At 43.3% G+C, this 20,669-nt stretch overlaps 1 protein-coding gene across 3 annotated transcripts in view; it reads right to left on the bottom strand.

Moving 5' to 3' along the window:
- ATP23 (ATP23 metallopeptidase and ATP synthase assembly factor homolog) overlaps positions 1 to 20,669 on the bottom strand; it is a 69,933-nt gene that overhangs the window by 4,604 nt on the left and 44,660 nt on the right. For 2 of the 3 annotated variants that reach the window (XM_070755503.1, XM_070755506.1), the window contains exon 5: positions 4,471 to 4,554. The exons of the other annotated variant lie outside the window; for it this stretch is intronic. In XM_070755503.1, coding sequence (XP_070611604.1) covers positions 4,471 to 4,554 — 84 coding nt within the window. The remainder of the gene's footprint in view (positions 1 to 4,470; positions 4,555 to 20,669) is intronic. 3 annotated transcript variants of the gene reach the window in all.

The raw sequence follows: 20,669 nt of genomic DNA, 5'->3' as shown, positions 1-20,669 counted from the left end.
GCCCGAATGGCATGGCTCTGAACTGGAAATGGGTCCCATCCAGACTGAATCTTAGAAACTGTCTGTGTGGTGGAAAAATGGGGACATGGAGATAGGCCTGCTTCAGATCTATGGAAGTCATAAAATCTCTGTGTCTGATGGTTGCGAGTATAGATTTGAGTGAATGCATTTTGAACCTCCTGTACTTGACATAGAAGTTCAATTGGCGTAAATTTAGTATTAGACGGACTCCTCCCGATGACTTCGGGACGAGAAAGATCACCGAGTAGAAGCCTCTGCCTTGTTGTTGAAGGGGAACCTCCTCTATGGCCCCGATCTCCAATAGGTGCGACACCTCTCGGTATAAGAGTCTTCTCTTTTGAAGGTCCGATGGAATGCGACATGGGATGAAACGTTGAGGTGGAGGGCGAACGAACTCGCTCCTCAGGCCTTGCGTTACCGTGGCGGCCGCCCAGGTGTCCGAGGACGTGGTTTGCCAGATGCCCAGAAAATGCATCAGCTTGCCACCCAAGGGGACATTGTCTAGAGAGTCACTTGGTCTTCCTAAATCCCTTATTGGATCCTCTGAAGGGGTGGCGACCCTGAAAGGACTTATTACTGTCAGATTGTGAGGACCTGTCTGATCTAAAGGACCCCTGAAAGTACGGCCTCACCATCTGGGTGTTGGTCGAGGAGGGCTCCGCTCAAAAGGACTGCCGTCTTTGATAGGGAGTAAAACGTTTGTCCTGCTTTTTATTTGATCTGGACATAACTTTCTTCTTGTCTTTGTCTTCTATCAAGACATCGTCTAGTACCTCCCCAAAAGGTTTCTTGCCCTTGAAAGGGGAAGAGGCAAGGGCCCATTTGGATTTGACATCCGCTTGCCAATTTCGAAGCCAGATGAGTCTGCGGGAGGCCACCGAAGAGGCCATTGCCCTTGACGCAAACTTGGCCGCGTTGACTGTGGCATCCGCTGAGAATTCTGTGGCTGCCAGCAGTTTACTGAGGTCCTGGCAGAGCCTCCCATTCTCTAGATTGACTCTTGATTGAATCTCCTGAATCCAGAGAATTGTGGCTCTGTTAAAAAATGAGGCCACAGATGCAGCTCGTAGAGCCCAGGCCGCCATCTGGTGGGTCCTGCGAACCATGTTCTCTGCCCTCTTGTCCTCAGCTCTCAGTCCTTCCTGGGATTCAGATGGGACAAGGGCATTAGAGACCAAGCTGGTCACAGGCTTGTCCACCGACGGGAATTCTAGTAGATCCTCCATTTGTTGATCAAAGGTATAGAACCTACGGTCAAGATTTGATGGACCCTGGGCCGCTGCGGGGTTCTCCCATGGGCGTTGGATCGTTTCTAGGAACAGCTGGGACGATGGAATGTTTACCGTCTCCTGTTTGGGAAATACGAACAGGCCTCCCACAGGTTGAGTTGACGCTGAGGGTGCCCCTTGTCCTCCCTCTCTCGCTTGGTCAATGGTCAATTTCGCCTTATTAAGCAAGACCTTGAAGAGGGAGGTCTTAAAAAGACTTGTAAAACTGGGCTGTTCCAGTGGCTGGTCATCACCTGACAAGTCATCCTCTGCATCGCTAAAATTGTCCCTGGAAGAGGCATCTTCATCCATAGACCCAAGCAAGGACTGAGTGGCTGGAGCTGTCCAGGGATCTCTAAGCCTTGATAGGGCAGGTCCTGATGGAAGCTGCTGTTGTTGTTGTGCCCCATTAGCCAGGCCCTGGATATATGCGTTAGCAATTAAGTCTTGTAAGGCCTGGGACATGCTTTGCCAAGTGTCCTGAGCACTGCGCAAGCCAGCAGCCGTTGGAGTGAAGGTGGCTGACTGGGCCTGCCCATATTGCGAAGACATGGAGACCTGAGAGGCTTTAAAACTGCTAGGCCACGCCGAAGATTGTCTCCCCAGGCTGTAGGCCTCAGGCCTAGTTGAAGGCATTGGTTGAGTGACCCTCTCCGGGGACCAATCCCTCTCTGAAGCCGAGCCTACAACCCCTGGAGTGAACATGGGGGAGGCTGGCGGAGGGATGGTACCGATGGGCTGAGTCAATAGGGAAGCAGGCCCCATCAATTTTTGAGAGGCCTCCAACTGCTTCTCAAGCGCCTTTATGCGCTTTTCTGCCTCTCTGAGAGAAACCCCTTTAGAGGACTTCGCCTTCTGGGTCCTCTCCTTGGGGGTACTGGGCCTAGTGATATTGGCCTCCTCCCCGGCCTGGGCTGACTGCTCTGCCATATCTCTAACTCACGATAGAGAGTCCACCGGATCAAACGATCTCCTCTGCAACAGACACGACAGTTGAAAGAGCACAGACCTACCAATTAGTTAGGTCTCTACTGCGTCTGCGTGTCTCCAGGCAGTTTAAACACTCGGTGGTGGTACGTGCTACAGGGGGAGTCCAGACGTACTGCTGCAGCCCCAGGAGGCAGCCTTATCAAAATGGCTGCCGGCCGGTTGCCATGGCAACCGTCCAATGTTTTGGGCGCGAATCGGCCTTCCCGACCGATTTTGAGCTCCCAAAATGGCCGCCGAACGTAACCATGGGAACAGGCGGGACTCTGAGCTTTCCCGCCCTCCGGCTCTGCCGTCGACGTACTTATTTATTTATTTATTGCCCGATGGCCTCTCCCTTGTGTACGACGGCGTTGAGGTAATCTGACCGATCCCATCTCGGCGCTTTTCTCGAGTGGCGCGTGGGGGGGAGAGGTAGGTTGCTCGACTGGCATCCCCCCCCCCTTTTAGGCCTTGTCCGATCCCTGACAAGTCGGCCCTGTGACATATCTGCCACGCGGGGGCGGACCCCCCCGAGGCGTTAGCCACCTCCTCATCTCCTCATCTGCTAGCGCGGAGGTAGACCACCCGGGAGCTCTCTCTGGCACACACAAAGACTCCCTCGCGTGTGGGATGTGGCCAAGAGGAGCTGCAGTCTACAGGGTTAAACTCGCTGGAAGTTTGAACCCTGGCTGCTCGAGGAACCTTTCCCCCAGCTGCACCTGTAAGACAAAAGAGGGAAGAAATTTATTAGTAAAACATTCACAATAAAAACAGAATAAACAAAGTTTAAAGATAGAGAACAAACTCAAAGTCCCTTTATTGCGACTGACTTTTTTAGTCGGGGGTGGTGCCGGTCTAATATTTAAATTAAACTCAGTCCCTACCAATCAGACTGAAGAATAACCCATCTTGGACTTTCCTTGCAAGTGCTTTGGAGAATACACATATCTAAATTACCTAAATAATTTAATATATTTATCATCTCATAAATGTTGTGGGACATCCAAGGCCTACATAAAATAGTCCTGAAGTATAGATTATTACCAAACATCAATGAGCAATTATTTTATCCAACTCCAAATAAACAAGTAATTTTAGTGTCTATGAAGATTCTCAGTCATCCAGGTCATAGTTGTCCCAAAAGTGCTTTTTCAAGCGGCAACTGGATGAAGCTTTTTGGATGAGAACCGAAATGTCTTCAAAGAAAAACCTGAAAGTCCAGTTTCCTGTTGAAAAAGCACCTTTGAAACAAATAATCTTAGTCTTTCTAACCATAAAAATAATGTTCCATAATTTGGAATGTACATATCAACACTGAGAAATATAATTCAAGATTGGCTAATTATGAAAAAAATGATCTGGCCAATACACAGTAGGTTTCTCATCCTGAATCCCTCTTCTTTATAAAAAAGGATGTGTGAAAGGTATTGCTCTCACTTCCATAATGTTAATTTAAATAGGAATATTTTAATAAATAACACCCAAAATAATTGAAAATGATCTTTTAACTGTAGTACTGCATTTATATTTCCATATAATCACCATCATTCACAACTTTATTAAATGCTTCATTAAATGCTGTCACAAAAATGCTTCACATTTTGTCTATTCAATCAGGCCTTGATCATCCTTTCCACTTCCTCTACCTTTTGCACTTCAAAAAAAGAGTTAAGCAGAATATGGAAGCATAAGAAGGAACTTCTAACTCAACAGGACAATGCTAGGCTTCACATCACATAAGTCACTCTGGACACAATTGTGACGGTGAATTCACTATCTTATCCCATCTGTGAAGACCTGAAGGAGGATCAAAATGTGAAGTTCTTTCATTCTTTAAGAAACTTGTTCTTCACTGAGAAATATATTCAGAGAACGTGATTTTATGGAGAAATAAATTCAGGTAACGAACAGCTTATTTTGAGGATTATTTTTCTGTTGCATCTATTTTAACATCCCTATTCCAGTTAAAATTATGGAAATGGAGGCATAATTTTTAATTCTCTCTTCCCCTACCTCCTACACATACATGTATATATACACACACAGCATAATAAGTGAGAGAGAAAACCCTGGTCTTTCCTTTTTTATGTCTATTGATACTACATTCCATCATAATAAATAATTGAAGTTTGCTAAGTCTCAAATTACAGAAATTACCTCAAATGATGACATGAACCAAAACCTCTTCTTTTACAGATTATTATTAACTTACCTGCTGATGCTGCTTCAGCCCAAATCTAAATCTCATCATTTCATTTATGAGAGAACAATCTCCACTGAGATTAGATGCCCGAATCTATAAAAGATGCACAACTAAGTAGGATATTTATAGAACAGTTAGTATAGTATCCTGTTTTAAAACTTTTGTCCAAATGGCTGCAACACTGTCCTTCATTTCCGATTTGTTGTGAAATTGCTAAAAAGAACTTCAACAACCAAATGGTTAAGAATAAGTGAATTATCTTGGTTGTAGTTTTCAGCTTCAGCAATCTGAAGATGTGTGGATTTCAATGCCCAGAATTCCCCAGTTGAGAAATACTTAGCTAGGTAGTAGCTAAGTCTCAAATTACAGAAGAATCTATTTCAAATGAGGTTCTTCACCTTAAAGATAAATCAGCTGGTAAGATGTTTTCAATTGTTTGCAAAATTCACTTTCAGATCACAGAGAAAGAGAACAGAAAGGTAGTGCTCCTTACATTTTGTATTTTTTTTTTTATTGGCAGTTTGTGTTCAAGCTGTGGGGGACAATATAATTGGCAGTTTGTGTTCAAGCTGTGAGGGACAATATAATTGGCAGTTTGTGTTCAAGCTGTGAGGGACAATATAATTGGCAGTTTGTGTTCAAGCTGTGAGGGACAATCTTATTGGCAGTGTGTGTTCAAACACAGACCACTTAGATTAGGCTGGAGTGGGACTAGACTGGGAAGTATAAAAAGGCAGGAAAAGCCATTTTAAATTGCACTTTCAGATTACAGAGAAAGAGAACAGAAAGGTAGTGGCCATATACTATAAACCAAAGTCAGCAAAGTTTGGTAGCAATAGGGGTTGCTGATTTTCTTGCTAAGTACTTGTATTTCAATACAGTGTTAAGATGACTGGCTTGGTGCAGTGTAACACTTGTTTGGCTGTTGTGTTCCATAGTACCTTGTGGAACTTGGGGTGCTGCCCTCTTTGCATAAGGACATCTAGTTTATATGGTGAGATCTCTAGATTGCAGTCCTTAGTTTGTAGCTTGCAGGCAGAAGTGGAAAGTTTGTCCCAGCCACGTGCTGTAATGCAGCCATGTGTACAGCCTCCACTTCCACAGCGCCCCCCGAGGAGGAGGGCTGTGTGGACAACTGTCGGTTCCGGAAGATTACGTGCAGTCGAGCAAAAACATAGCAATTTCGGTCTCTCTGTATCAAATTCCTATAATGTTCTTGCAGATTTAAATAGTAAGGATGTTGTAGGTACTAGCAAGGCCCCTCAGGCGGAGAATGAGGGGATGTTCAAAGGAGAAGTTGTTGTAAATGAGGTGCATAGTGTCACCAATCCATCAAGTGTAGTTAGTAGAAATAAAAAGAGGACACATTTTCTTGTGGGTGTTGATATGGGACTGAGTAAGGATGTGGTGAAGCTGATGAGGTGTCTCCCAGGGGCCACTGCCAGCAGGGACAGGAGGTGGATTACAAACATTGTCAAGGCTGTGAGTAAAGGTAATAATGTTGATGTGGTGGTGCATCTTGGCACAAATGATTTGTGCCAGAGAAATTTTAATGTAGTAAAAAGAGATTTTTAATGTCTAAGTGTGGAGCTGGGTAAAATAACTGATTCAGTGACTTTCTCAGAGGTGTTACCGGTTTGTGGCCAGGAGGATAAAACAACTTGTATCAGAGAGTTTAATGAGTGGTTAAGGCAGTGGTGTAAAGCTGAAGGTTTTGGCTATGTAAGTCATGATGTCCGTAGGTGGTCTAATAGGGAGTTGTTTAAGAGGGATGGTTTGCATCCATCATACAGAGGTACCCAGGTGCTCGGTGAGGAATTCAGAACTTTTTTGGACAGGCATTTAAACTAGGTAAAGGGGACAGAGATGTAACTGATGTGGATGATTTCTGTCCCCGACCAGTGAGGATAAATCAGTTTCTGGAAGCTTATGAAAAGGGAGCTGTAAATAGAATAGATGTAGTTGTTGATGATAAGGCAAACTAATAATGAAAATAATGTTCTTTGGGTAATGTGTACAAATGTTCGAAGCTTGAGCAACAAGCTCTGTGAGTTAATGGCCATAATATCTAGAGATAATTTGGATCTGGTTGCCATAACTGAGACATGGTTTAAGGATTCTAATGAATGGGAAATATCCATACCAGGATATACACTATATAGGAAGGATAGAATAGAGAGAAAGGGAGGTGGAATAGCCATTTATGTTAAAGAAAGTCTAAAAACAACACTAATTCAAAATACGTGTAAAGATCTGGAGACTCTCTGGATTTGCATGCAAAATAAAGACGGTTCTGTCATTAGAATTGGGGTGATCTATAGGCCTCCAGGGCAATCTGAGGAATATGACAACAAGATGGTGGATGAAATTACCCAAATGGCAGTAAAGGGAAATATTGTGGTTATGGGTGATTTCAACATGCCTGATGTTGACTGGAATATCCCCAGTGCCCTTCCATGCAAAAGTAAGAATATAGTAGAGGCCTTTACAGGAGCAGCTCTGGCACAGCTGGTTAAGACACCAACTAGAGGGGAGAATATTCTAGATTTAGTTTTTACGAATGGGAATTGGGTTTCAGAGGTCAAGGTGGGAGAAAATTTAGGTTGCAGTGACCATCTATGTTTGTGGTTTGATGTAAAAACTCATTGTGAGCAATCCTATACTGCAACCAAAGTATTGGATTTCAGAAAAACAAATTTTAATGCAATGGGGGAATATTTAAATAATGAATTAAAGGGGAGGGATAAAATGGCAGGAGCGAGCACTCAGTGGACTGTATTAAAAAAGGCCATCTTAAAAGCCACAGGACTGTATGTAAGGCAAATAACTAAAGGTAAAAGGAAGAAGAAACTGCTATGGTTTAGCAATGATGTAAGGGCTATAGTCAATGAAAAAAAGGCTGCCTATAGGAGGTATAAAGAGTCTGGAAGTATAGCTGATAGAGAGGTGTATAAAATGAGACAGAAGGAGGCAAAACAGATAATACATGCTGCTAAAGCCTCAAAAGAGGAAGAAATTGCCAAATCTGTAAAGAAGGGGGATAAAACCTTCTTCAGATATATTAGTGATAGGAAGAAGAAAAACTGCAGCATCACGAAGCAGTACCAGGAATAATACATGCATTGATGGGAATAAGGAGATCGCTGACCATTTCAATAGCTACTTCTGTTCAGTTTTCTCAAAAGACACCTTACAAAATAATACTATAGAGGGATATAGCATTGCTTCCAGCTGTACGGATTCAGCTCCAGTGATCTTAGAAGCCGATGTCTTAGAAGAACTTGAACGATTAAAGATAAATAAGGCAATGGGTCCAGATGGCATCCACTCCAGAGTTCTGAAAGAACTCAGATCTGTCCTTTCTACCTCCCTGACTGATTTGTTTAACCAATCCCTGTTAACAGGAGATGTTCCTGAGGATTGGAAAATGACCAGTGTTGTGCCTATCCACAAGAAGGGCAGTAGAGAAGAAGCTGGTAGCTACAGGCCAGTTAGCTTGACATCAGTTATAGTTAAAATGATGGAGGCTCTACTCAAAAAGAGGATAAATCAGTACCTAAAAAACAATAACTTATTGGACCCAAATCAGCATAGCTTTACTGAAGGCAAATCATGTCAGACTAATCTCATTGATTTCTTTGACTATGTCACAAAGGTGTTGGATCAAGGTGGTGCCGTGGATATTGCCTATCTGGACTTCAGCAAAGCCTTTGATACGGTTCCACATAAAGAGCTGATAGATAAATTAGTGAAGATTGGACTTAATCCCTGGATAGTTCAGCGGATTTCAAGCTGGCTGAAGTATAGACATCAGAGAGTTATTGTTAATGGCGAGTATTCTGAGCAGAGACAGGTTACAAGCGGTGTGCCACAAGGGTCTGTTCTGGGTCCTATTCTTTTTAATATGTTTGTGAGTGACATTGGGGAAGGTTTGCCTATTTGCCAATGACCCTAAAGTGTGCAATAGGGTTGATATTCCTGGAGGGGTCTGTAATATGGTAAATGATTTAGCTTTACTAGATAAATGGTCAAAGCAATGGAAACTGCAGTTTAATGTTTCCAAATGTAAAATAATGCACTTGGGGAAAAGGAATCCTCAATCTGAGTATTGCATTGGCAGTTCTGTGTAAGCAAAAACTTCAGAAGAGAAGGATTTAGGGGTAGTGATTTCTGACAGCCTCAAAATGGGTGAGCAGTGTGGTCGGGTGGTAGGAAAAGCAAGTAGGATGCTTGGCTGCATAGCTAGAGGTATAACAAGCAGGAAGAGGGAGATTGTGATCCCCTTATATAGAGCGCTGGTGAGACCACATTTGGAGTACTGTGTTCAGTTCTGGAGACCTCACCTACAAAAAGATATTGACAAAATTGAACGGGTCCAAAGACGGGCTACAAGAATGGTGGAAGGTCTTAAGCATAAAACGTATCAGGAAAGACTTAATGAACTCCATCTGTATAGTCTGGAGGACAGAAGGAAAAGGGGGGACATGATCGAAACATTTAAATATGTTAAAGGGTTAAATAAGGTTCAGGAGGGAAGTGTTTTTAATAGGAAAGTGAACACAAGAACAAGGGGACACAATCTGAAGTTAGTTGGGGGAAAGATCAAAAGCAACGTGAAAAAATATTATTTCACTGAAAGAGTAGTAGATCCTTGGAACAAACTTCCAGCCGGCGTGGTTGGTAAATCCACAGTAACTGAATTTAAACATGCCTGGGATAAACATATATCCATCCTAAGATAAAACACAGGAAATAGTATAAGGGCAGACTAGATGGACCATGAGGTCTTTTTCTGCCGTCAGTCTTCTATGTTTCTATGTTTCTAAATTATTTGTAATACTAATTTAAATAACTGAGTGGAGATATTATAAGTTGGTTTATGTGCTTGTTCTTAAAAGCTTGCATGCAGTGAGGGTTAGAGGAATATACTGCTGTAGACAAACAATGGCTTAAATCATTGTTTCAAAGATGAAAAACATGCTGCAGTTTCACAAGCTATTTTCCCTATGACATTTCTAGGCTACTCTAGATGAAAGAGCAAGGAGAGAATAGACAAATGAATATGTTGCTATATCCACTGAAGATAAGAACACAGTATCATTTAAAAACCTATTCACATTACCTTACTCCACTCTTAATTCTCTATCCCACTCTCTGTACAAAGCCCTGGATCTGCTATAAAAGTGCAGTGGTGCCTGTACCTAAGAACACCTCTACTTAAGAACTTTTCTAGATAAGAATCAGGTGTTCAAGATTTTTTTTGCCTCTTCTTAAGAACCATTTTCTACTTAAGAACCCGAGCCCGGAAAAATTGCCAGGAAATTTGAGAACGGCACGAAGGCCCGGCCAGTTTTCTGCCATTCCCTCTTTAATCCCGGCCATCTCGGGCTTTTCTGAGCTGCCAGAGGAGCCTTTCGGTGGCACTTAAGGAGGCTTTGGCAGCCCAGAGCGAATGGAGTGTTTTCCTTTCTCTGGGTAAGAAGGAATAAACCACTTCACTGTGGTGACTCCCTCGCGCTGCCTCCCATACACCCAGCGCGAGGTTGCCTCCTGGAGTGTCTGTGCGTGGAAAGGCAAAAGGGGGCCCTTCACCCCAGCCGGATCAACTCGGCTTCAGCCAAACTGAGGAGTCACCACAGTGAAGGCACCAGCTACAAAGCAAGCGAGCAAGAGGAGAGGGGAGCCCTTTAGCATAGGAAGGAAAAGGAATCAGGTAGCAGCCACCGCCTTTTAGTCAAAGGAGCAGGAGGCAGCCTCACGCCGGGTGTATGGGAGGCACGTGCTCCTCCTCACCGCCTCAGAGTCCCTCTTTTGTTTTAAACCCTTAAAGTTTTGGATTTTTTTTATTCACCTCATCTGCTTCCTTCAACAGCGACTGTCCTCCTCTTCTTCCCTCTCATCCCACCCAAATTCCGAGCTTTTATTTCTTCCCTAATGGGTTTGCACACATTATTTGCTTTTACATTGAAAACTTCTACTTAAAACTTTTCTACTTAAGAACCTGGTCACGGCACAAATTAAGTTCTTAAGTAGAGGTACCACTGTACATGGAAACAAACACATACTCACACTTATATAAACCAAAAATTTGCTGCAAACAATCCAGAAAAATGGTGCATAACGTAATAAGTTTATTTTTACCTATTGTTTCTCATTTCACTTTTCATCATTGAGCCTTAATCTCTATTTTTAGTTTCTAGCCAGTTGTATAATTTATCCCAAACCAAGTAGTAATCTGCCTCTTCTTTTTCTTTTATCTCTTTTGTTAATTTGTCCATCTGCACGCAGTCCAGCATTTTATTTATTTAGTTATATAATTATTACATTTATATGCCGCTCACTCTAAATGGACTCTGAGCAGCTAACAACAGGTATAAATACAAGTAAAAAACCAATTAAAAACATCACTAAAATCACATGTATTATAAAACCATACTTGCAACAATCAGTCTTAATTCCAGGCCTGCTGGAAAAGACAGATTTTAACAGCTTTCTGGAAAACTGGTAGGGAGGAGATAATGCGAATCTCTGGGAGCAGTTGATTCCATAGGGTCAGAGCAACCACAGAGAAGGCTCTTCCCTGAGTCCCACCAACCGACATTGTTTGGTGGATGGGACCTGGAGAAGGCCAACTTTGTGGGGTCTTACTGGCTGCAATGAGGTATGAGGGAGGAGGTGGTCCCGTTAATAGCCTGGCCCTATCAATTCTTCCTCAGATTGTGTTTTATAATTTTTCCATTTTGGGGCATATGCTATTCTTGTGGTTGTAATTATGTGCAGAAGTAAATATTATGTTTCCTTAGTATATTTTCTGTTCAATAATCCCAGTAAAATATCTCTGGCCTCCGATATATATGTTGTTCCATTATTTCTTCTAACAAATTCCTAATTTTAATCCAACATCTTTTAGCTTCAGGAAGGTCCATCATAAATGATAATATGTACCATATCAGTGAAGTTTAATAGCAACCTCCTTTTCTGGATTTAGACCTTTGTTTTATACTGGCACAACTATCATAGACATGAGCAGAAGGAACAACGGCAAGGGACACTTTCAGGCTGGGCCCACAGTACTTTTTCCTGGACTACTTCACTGATAAGAAACTTGGTTGATTTACAACAAACCAGGAAGGGACTCTCTCGGGGGGGGGGGGGGGGGCTCCAAACTACCTTAAGAACATTCCCCCTTTTAAAATAAAAACTTTTTTAACAGGACTGTTCAAGAGGCAGAGAAAAATTGTAAAATTGTATTGACCTCCTTATATTTAGGAGAGAGGACAATTCTTAGCTGGGTAAGGATAATGCTTTACATCTTTTATATGCCTTGTTTTAGTCAATCTCTGGTGGGACAGAGAGCTGGAGCATATTGGTCTTGATTGGGAGAGACAGATATGGCAGGAACCAGAGAGGTAGACCGCTCATGGGGAACTTAAACGTGCTGCTTAAAAGCGATTACTTGTTCCGGCCCCTCTGATTCATCAAGCTCAACCCCTATAGCGGGCAACAGATGAAGTCAGGGTCTGGTCTCAGGCTGCTGTTGCTCAATGCCAGGTCAATTGTGAACAAAGCCCCTTGTCCAAGAATTGTTCTTGGATGAGGGGGGCAACCATGCATGTGTAACTGAGACCTGGCTGGGCCATGAGGGGAGTGACGCGACTCCAGGGAAGGGATGGAAACATGCAACTATAGTCTGGAAGAATCTCAGCCCTCGCAGGATCCCTGCACCTGAGATAGTTGGGTGTGAATCTTTCCTTCTGAGATTGGACCTAGGGGTTCAGGTAGTCTTGTTGCTAATGTGCCTGTCTCCCAGCTGCGTTGCAATAGCCCTACATATGCTACTGAAGGCGGTAGCCGAACTGCTGGTCGAGTTCCCCAGAATTATAGTCTCAGTGGACTTTGCTCGGTGAATCCTCAGAGGAGGCGCAGGTGTTCATGGCTTCCATGACAAGCATGGACCTGACCCAGGTAGGACAGAGTCCGACTCATGTAGGGGATACACATTCGACTTGGTATTTCTCTCGGGGCAGTGGAATCATGATCTGATGTTAAGGGGTATAGACATCTCTCCCTTGTCATGGCCAGATCATTTCCTGTTGTGACTTGACTTTTTGACACCAATCCTCCATTGCAGGGAGTCGGAACCAATTGGGTGGTTCCGCTCCAGATGCCTAATGGACCCAGAAGGGTTCCAGAGGGCACTTGGGGAAGTACCTGACTCACTTATGTTCTGGTCAAGCTGAGAAGACTCCAAAAACTCTCTTTTCAAGGCTTTGATTTTCAAACTAGTAAATTTTTATTTCTCTTCTTACACTGGGAAGTTCGTCATGGTTACAACGCTGCTATGCAAAGACACATTCCAAAACTAACGAGCTGAGTTTGTAAAGCTATAAATTCTTTCTAATGAGAAGAGAACCTCCTTGCTAGCGGCTTATCTCTGAGTCATTTCAAGTCTAAATTTGCACAGTTTATTATAATTATATCAAAAGCTTACTTCTTGGAAGTGAGGAATGCCGGCCATATTTCAACACGCAGTTTGCACGAAAGCAACTTCGTTTCCACTACCTTTCAGGAAATGACACATTTACACAGTTCTAAATTGCAGCTTCAAAACTTTTCCCCAAACATCTCCTCCCTTCTTTTTGTGAATCTCCTAAATCTCAGGTTTACGCTGGGGCTACCCCCACACTCCCTGAAGATGAACTGCTTTCCATGCTAACGTCTAACTCATTTTCTCCTATGCCGTCATCCCAACTGCTCTCCGACAACTCTTAAATCAGGGTACATTAAAGCTTCTGTCTCTCCGTCCTCCTCCAAATCTGACACTTCCAGAGGCTGACAGGGAATACTCACAACACCATCCTTCTCCCCATGGCCCTTTCCCTCCACCGCTGGGTGAAGAGGATTAGGTTTAGAAGGAAAATGAACATGAAAGTCAAAAATCAAGTCAGGGGCTTCAAAGCCCCAAGCCCTCGGAGAGGGGCGGCATACAAATTTAATAAATTATGATAAATTATTATTACTAAAGTCTTGGACGATCATCCAGAAGCAATTGCCAGGGTCGCCCCTGACCATTCGACCAGGTATTAGAATCGGTAATTGAACCAACGAGAGTCCTGGATGCCAGTAATGTTCAAGCGGGGCAGGGGTACTCGGAGTCTGGCTGCTGGGCATGGAGCGGCAGGAACAACAGGAGCTGGGACCAGCAGATGGTGGAGAATCAGGGCTTACTGGAACAAGGAGCAATGAAAAATGGGATGTACACGCATAGAGGTGGGCAATGTCAGATGGTAGGTCACCGGATTGATGACCTTTTCGACAGGGAAAGGTCCTATGAAACGTTGGTCTAGCTTATGGCTGGGTTTTTCAGAGGGAAGGTATTTCGTGGAAAGCCAAACTCGATCACCTACAGTCAATGGTGGAGTGTCTTTCTGAGAATGGTCAGCAAATCTTTTGTAGTGTTCTTTGGCTTTGTTCAAGGAACACTGGACCGGGTCATGAATGTCATGCAGCTTAGTCAGGAAATCTCTGGTGGGATTTCTGGGGAATCAGAGAGAGTGAATGGAAAAAATCGAGGGTGGTAGTCGTAATTTGCAAAGCATGATGTGGTCTGCCTGGAAGTATGTTCAGAGTTGTTAAAGGCAAACTTGGCTAAGTGAAGGTATTTTGCCCAAACTTTCTGTCAGTTGTGGACAAAACAGTGCAGGTATTGCTCCAGGATGCCAATGACTTTTTCGGTAACCTTGTCTGCCTGAGAGTGATGGGTAGAAGCCAAGGAAATGTGGACCTGGAGTGTGGTCATAAGTTCTTTCCAAAGCCTGACAGTGAATTGAGGTCCTCGGTCAGATGCTATGGTCTCAGGTAGGCCATGTTGTCTGAAGATGTGCTGAATAAATAACTGAACGATAATTTTCGCTGTAGGTATTCTGCGGCAAGGAATGAAATGCACCATCTTGGTTAACATGTCCACCACCACGAGCATGGCCATAAATTCAGCGGAAACAGGTCAAGAAATCTGTGAAAATGGCCCCCCAAAGTCTTTCAGGTGTAGGCAAAGGTCGTAGTAATCTGGGGGGGGGGGTGTTCCCGTGGTTGTCTTGGCTTGGTGACAATGGATGCAAGAATGTACATAGGATTGGACATCACGACGAAGTCTCGGCCACCAAAATGTTCAGGATACAAAGTGTAGTGTCTTGAAAAGGCCAAAATGGCCAACTGCAGGGCTATCATGGCATTGATTGAGGATGAGGGTCGAGATCTAGTTTTCTTTGGTCTACAAAGGCATGTTGGTGTTGCGCTTCCTGAATTTGTTCTCAAAGATCTACTGTATTGTGTATGGCTGTGATCGACGCGAGGGGTAGAATGGTACAAAGTGGCAACTGTTCTTTGGCTTGGGTGTACTCAGGTTTGCGAGACAAGGCATCGGCTTGCTTTTTATACCACTTGGAGATGTAGATGATTCTGAAGTTGCATCTGGCAAAGAAAAAGGACCATCAGATCTATCTCTGGCTTAACTTTCTGGCAGCTTGGAGGAATTCCAAGTTTTTGTGTTCAGTTCTGACCACTACTTGGTGACAGGCTCCTTCCAGGTGATGTCTCCAGGCCTCGAATATGGTCTTGATAGCTAAGAGTTCTTTTCCCCAAATGGTGTAGTGGCACTTGGCTGGGTTTAGTTTTCTGGAATAGTAAGCACAAGGAAACAAAGGCCCTCCATCTTGTCGTGTTTGAAGAAGTATGGCCCCCATTATGACATCGGAGGCGTTGGCTTCTATGACAAAAGGAGAGGGGTCTGGGTACTGGAGGATAGGTTCTTGCATGAAAGCTTTTTTCAGGATCAAGGAGGCTTGTTCCTCTGCATCGCCCCATTGAAATTTAACTCCTTTCTGGAGAAGTCGAGTGAGGGGCGCAATCAAGGTGGCAAAACTTGGAATGAAAGTTCAGTAATAGTTGACAAATCCCAAAAATCTTTCAACAGCTTTAACTTGACGTGGGAGTTGCCATGTTTGCAAGATGTCAAGTTTTCTGGTGTCTATGGCAATGCCTTGGGGAGAAATAACATGTCCTAAGAATTCAATGGAAGTCCGGAAAAATTGACATTTCTCTAACTTGGCATAAATATGGTTTTCTCTCAGGCATTGCAGGTGGGTTTCTCTGGAAGGGGAGTAAATCAAAATGTCCTAGAGGTAAATGACCATGAATTGGTCCAAAAAATCTCTAAAAATGTCATTCATGAAATGTTGAAACACTGAGGAGCATTGGTTAGTCCAAAAGGCATCACGGTAAACTTGAAATGGCCATGAACATGGTATTCCATGACCCGAACACGGTCTTCCATTCTTCCTCTTCCCGGATGCACTGAAACTGCTTTGGCCAGTCTGATGGATGGTCTCTGGTGGGTGTGAGATAGGGGACATTCCTCTATGGTGCTTTTTGACCTCAGCAACTTTCAATACCATTGACCATGATATCCTCTGTGTTGACTGGACGCGTTGGGAATGGGAGGCATCATATCATGATGGTTCTCCTGTTATCACTCCAGTCGTTTGCAGTCATTGTTGGTAGGGGGACAGAGGTCAACTTCTAGACCCCATATAACTCCTGTACTCCATAAGCTGCACTGGCTTCCAATTGGTCTTCCAGACACAATTTAAAGTGTTGGTTATCACCTATAAAGCCTTACGTGGCTTAGGGTATGACTATTTATGGGACCGTTTTTTGCTTCACACTTCCCATCAGCTGATTAGAACCCACGGTTGGCCTTCTCCAGGTCCCATTGGCCAAACAATGTCCACTGGCAGGGCTGCATGGCAGGGCCTTCTCTGCGGCAGCTCTGGCTTTCTGGAACCAGCTTTCCCCAGAGATCTGTAGCTCTCGCTCCCTCCAGGCTTTCTGGAAAGCCTTAAAAACCTTGGTTTGCCAGCAGACCTGGGATTTTTGAGCAACAGCATCTAGCTCTGACCTAAAAATGATGAATGTTTTATAGGGTTTTTTAAATTGTTTTTAATTGTTTTTAATATTGTTGTATGCCGCCCAGAGTCCAACAGGAGTTGGACGGCTTATAAATGTAAATTAAATTAATATTTATTATCCATATTTTTTCCTATTTCTCCAATTCTATGTTGTATCTAAAAATGTTTGCCCATTTGATCATTGCTTCTTTAACTATCTCATCTTCCATTTTATATCTCAGTGGAAATTTATATACTTTACTAATTAATTTTTGTTCAGTTCCTTGTATAATTGTATCTCGTTTTTGTTGGTCTTTCTGAATTTCATGAATTTTTTTGTCTTCTTTAAATTTGATTTGAATTTGGGTATATGTCCACCAATCTACTCCCCTGCCTATATTGTGTTCTAATTGTTATTTGTTTTAAAATTTAGCTGTTTAAATAGATATAAATCCTTATATCTATTTTGTCAATAGGCATTAAATCTGGGTGCGTCACTGCTTCTATTGGTGATATCCACACTGGGATTTTTATATAGTGATTCTTCTTTGATTTCTATCCATATCTGCAAAAGAGCATTTTGTATTACAGTGATCCCTCGAGTTTCGCGATCTCGATCTTCGCGAAACGCTATATCGCGATTTTAAAAAATATATTAATTAAAAAAAAAACCACTTCCGTGTTTGGCTTCGGGAGTCAGCTGGGAAGCGGCGCGGCTGTTTTAAAAGGTCGCAGCCGGCCTGGGGGGGCTTCCCAGCACCCCCCAACCCCCAACCTGGGTCTTCCCGGCCGCCCACGCAAAGGGGAAACCCCGGCTCCTCGCTGATGCCCGCCGCTCGCCCGCCCGCCAGCAAGAGGGGGAAGACCCAGGGAAGGTTCCTTCGGCCGCCCAGCAGCTGATCTGCTCGGTAGCGCAGCAGCAGCGAGGAGCCGAATCGGGGTTTCCCCTTTGCGTGGGCGGCGGGGAACGCAAACTCCACCATCTACGCATGCGCGGCCATAGAAAAAAGGGCACGCATGCGCAGATGATGTTTTTACTTCCGCAACCCTACATCGCGAAAAATCGATTATCGCGAGGGGTCTTGGAACGGAACCCTCGCGATAATAGAGGGATCACTGTATATGTTTTTGGAAGTAATTATGTATTTTATATTTTTCATCCCATAAAAATGTGTGCCATCCTGTTTGCAGATCATGACCCATTTTTAAAATTCAATCCAATTTAGAGTAGTTAGTTGCATTCAATACTCTATATACTCTACTCAATACTACTCTAATTCAATTAGAGTAGTTGCATTGTAGGAAATTTCCCATTCTAGTAAAGCCAGTTCTCCCCTATCTTTGGTATTCTGCAAGACCTTTAATTTAATCCTGGATTTTTTCCCTTGCCATATGAATTTGGTGACTAATTTATTTAAATTTTCAAAAAAAGGACTAATTTGATGGAATAACTTGAAACAAAAATATTGGTCTTCGCTAGTTTTTAATAATATTTCTAATGTGAGAATAAATAGAAGAGAAAATACTCTCCTGGTCATGTCAAAATTTTCTGTGATATCATCATTTATAATTACTCTGTTTGGTATAACTTTGCTTTATTGTCTTTTCAAATTTTGTGTCAAATTCCATATTTCTTATTGGGTTATAATAAATTGCCAATTCAAATTATCAAAGGCCTTTTGGCATCAAGGAAAACCAGTGAAGCTTGTCTCCCAGATGGACTTCATAAAATTCTGTAAGTAGTGTGAAGAAATAAAGATAGAAATGTGTACAAAGGTCAATAAATATAAAAACAATTGGAGAAGACTAAAAGGGGGAAAAATGTAAATAATAGAATACTTACCGAGACGAAGCTGTTATAAAAAGTGAATTTATGTTTATGTGTGAAAGTGTGTTGTTTGTACTGTTGTAGCTTTAAAAAATGAAATTAATAAAAAAAATAAAAAATTGTCTTAGTACTTCATATATTTCTATATATGTTAAAATAAATCAAATGTCGAGGTTTATTTTGATTAATTGATTCATTCTATTTGTACCAACAGGATGCATGAAGAAAATCTATTTTCAGAAATTGTCCAGTATATTTTACTTTTAACTTGTAAAAAGCAAACAAACCAAACAAATTCTTCACAATGCAGTTGATAAGAATTGATAAGAATCTTATATTCCAAACACTATGGAAAACTCTAGTATAAGAATTTTCTCTTCTTCCTTATACTGAAAACTATGTAGAGTGGTACCTCTACTCAAGAACTTAATTAGTTCTGAGACCAGATTCTTAAGTAGAAAAGTTTGTAAGTAGAAGCAATTTGTCCCATAGGAATCAATGTAAGAGCAAATAATGCATGCAAACCCATTACGAAAGAAACAAAAGCTCGGAATTTGGGTGGAAGAAGGAGGAGGAGGACAAGGAAGGTGAGGGGAATAAAAAAAAATCCAAAACTTTAAGGCTTTAAAAAGAGAGAGAGAGAGACTCTGAGGCAGCAACGGTGGAGCAGCAGGAAGGAAGGAGGAGACTGCTGCTCCGCTGGACTACGGTAATAACATCAATAATATAGGTAGTTTTGAATTAGTTTGAAAGCCAACGTGCGTATTCAGTGAGCCGAAAGTTCCTCGTTTCGGTGTCTGGTTCCTGTGCGGTGACCTCTCCTTGTTTTTTGCTGTGGGAGAGCTGAGAGCTGAGAGCCCCGATCAGCTGGGGCTCGGAAGATGGCGGCCGCTGTAGAACGAGCTAATTGCCCTGCCTCTGAGTCCTTTTCCTGAGTTTCTCTTTTGCTCCGGCAGCATTCCACGCTGAGACTGAGGCTGGGGTGGATGAATGAATGAGTTCTGGGCGAGTTTCTTGAACGAGCAAGCCAGTGAGCCGAATGAGTTGGACTGCATTGGAGGAGGACGTTCTTGAAAACAATGTGATCAGCCAGGCAGACCTGGGACGCTGAGCAGCTGTACGGTGGGTGCGCTCGGCGCTGGAGGACCTGGTGGACGGAGGACCAACCATTGTGATAGGAGAGAGGAGACCAAGCGAGGAGGACTGGTAGACCGAGGTCTGGTGGTGGGAGAGTCACGCAGAGGCTGTATTCTACGACTTGGAGCCAGGAGATTCAGAGATGCATCCCAACACCAGCGGAAGCATTGACAGATATCCGGAGCGACTTACGAGAATGGAGAGGGGCCGTGAAGATGGGGGAGGCAAAAAGAATGTGATACAGCTGGATGAACAGTATACCTTGGACATGGACACCCCCCCTCCCTATTCTGGGGGGGGGGGAGAGATATTGAATGATCCTTGACTTTGAATAACCTTTTACACTGCCCCTGAGAACTTGGCACTTTGAGAAACTTGGCACTTTTGAGAACTTTAGCACTCTTACTAGTTGCTGCTGAACGGATTTTCTAAATGAATTGAATTATTGCACTATTACCTATATTTGTATTTTCTGTATTTTTTATTTTTTATTCAGTTTTATTGATGTTTTAATATTAATACTTCTAATTATTAATTATTAATTAATTATATTTTAATTAAATTATTGGGGTTTTTTTAAATGATGGATAGTTGGGGTGGGTGTAGGATGTATGGAATGAATGAATGGGATGGGTGGGGTTACAATGTGAGTGAGATGAATGGGAATGATGTAAATCATATATCTGGCCTACTTGGCGCAGGAGAGGCAGGAGGGGGGAGAGGACCTATCTCTGGGGTGACAGAGGGTCAGGATATTCCGGTGTTGCTGGGGAGAGGCAGATATGGTGGGAGCCACAGAGCTAGCCGTTCCAGGGGAACAAGGAATCGTTGCTTAATAACGATCCCTTGTTCTGGCTCCATGAGCCCAACCCTGGGCACTGGTGATGAGTGTAATTCTGGCCCTGGACTCAGGTTGCTGCTACTCAATGCCAGGTCGGTCGTAAATAAAGCTCTCCTCATCCGGGATTTGATCCTGGATGAGGAGGCCGACCTGGCATGTGTAACTGAAACCTGGTTGGGCCCAGAGGGAGGAGTTCCTCTCTCTGAAATCTGCCCAACCAGGTTTCAGATATGGCATCAACCTCGACCCCAGGGAAGGGGGGGGAGGAGTGGCTTTTATAGCCAGGGAGAGCCTTTGCCTGCGTAGACTCATTGCTCCGGAGATTGCGGGTTGCGAGTCCCTCCTGGTGAAGTTGGACTTAGGGGTTCAGGTGGGCTTGTTTATCACGTACCTGCCTCCCAGCTGCGTGGCACAAGCCCTGCCTGTGCTACTCGAGGAGATAGCCGGGCTGGCGGTG

Source organism: Erythrolamprus reginae, chromosome 6, assembly GCF_031021105.1.
Source record: "Erythrolamprus reginae isolate rEryReg1 chromosome 6, rEryReg1.hap1, whole genome shotgun sequence".
Lineage (NCBI taxonomy): Eukaryota > Metazoa > Chordata > Lepidosauria > Squamata > Dipsadidae > Erythrolamprus > Erythrolamprus reginae.
Note: the sequence above shows the minus strand (reverse complement) of the source record. Positions and strands in the feature narration are given on the sequence as shown.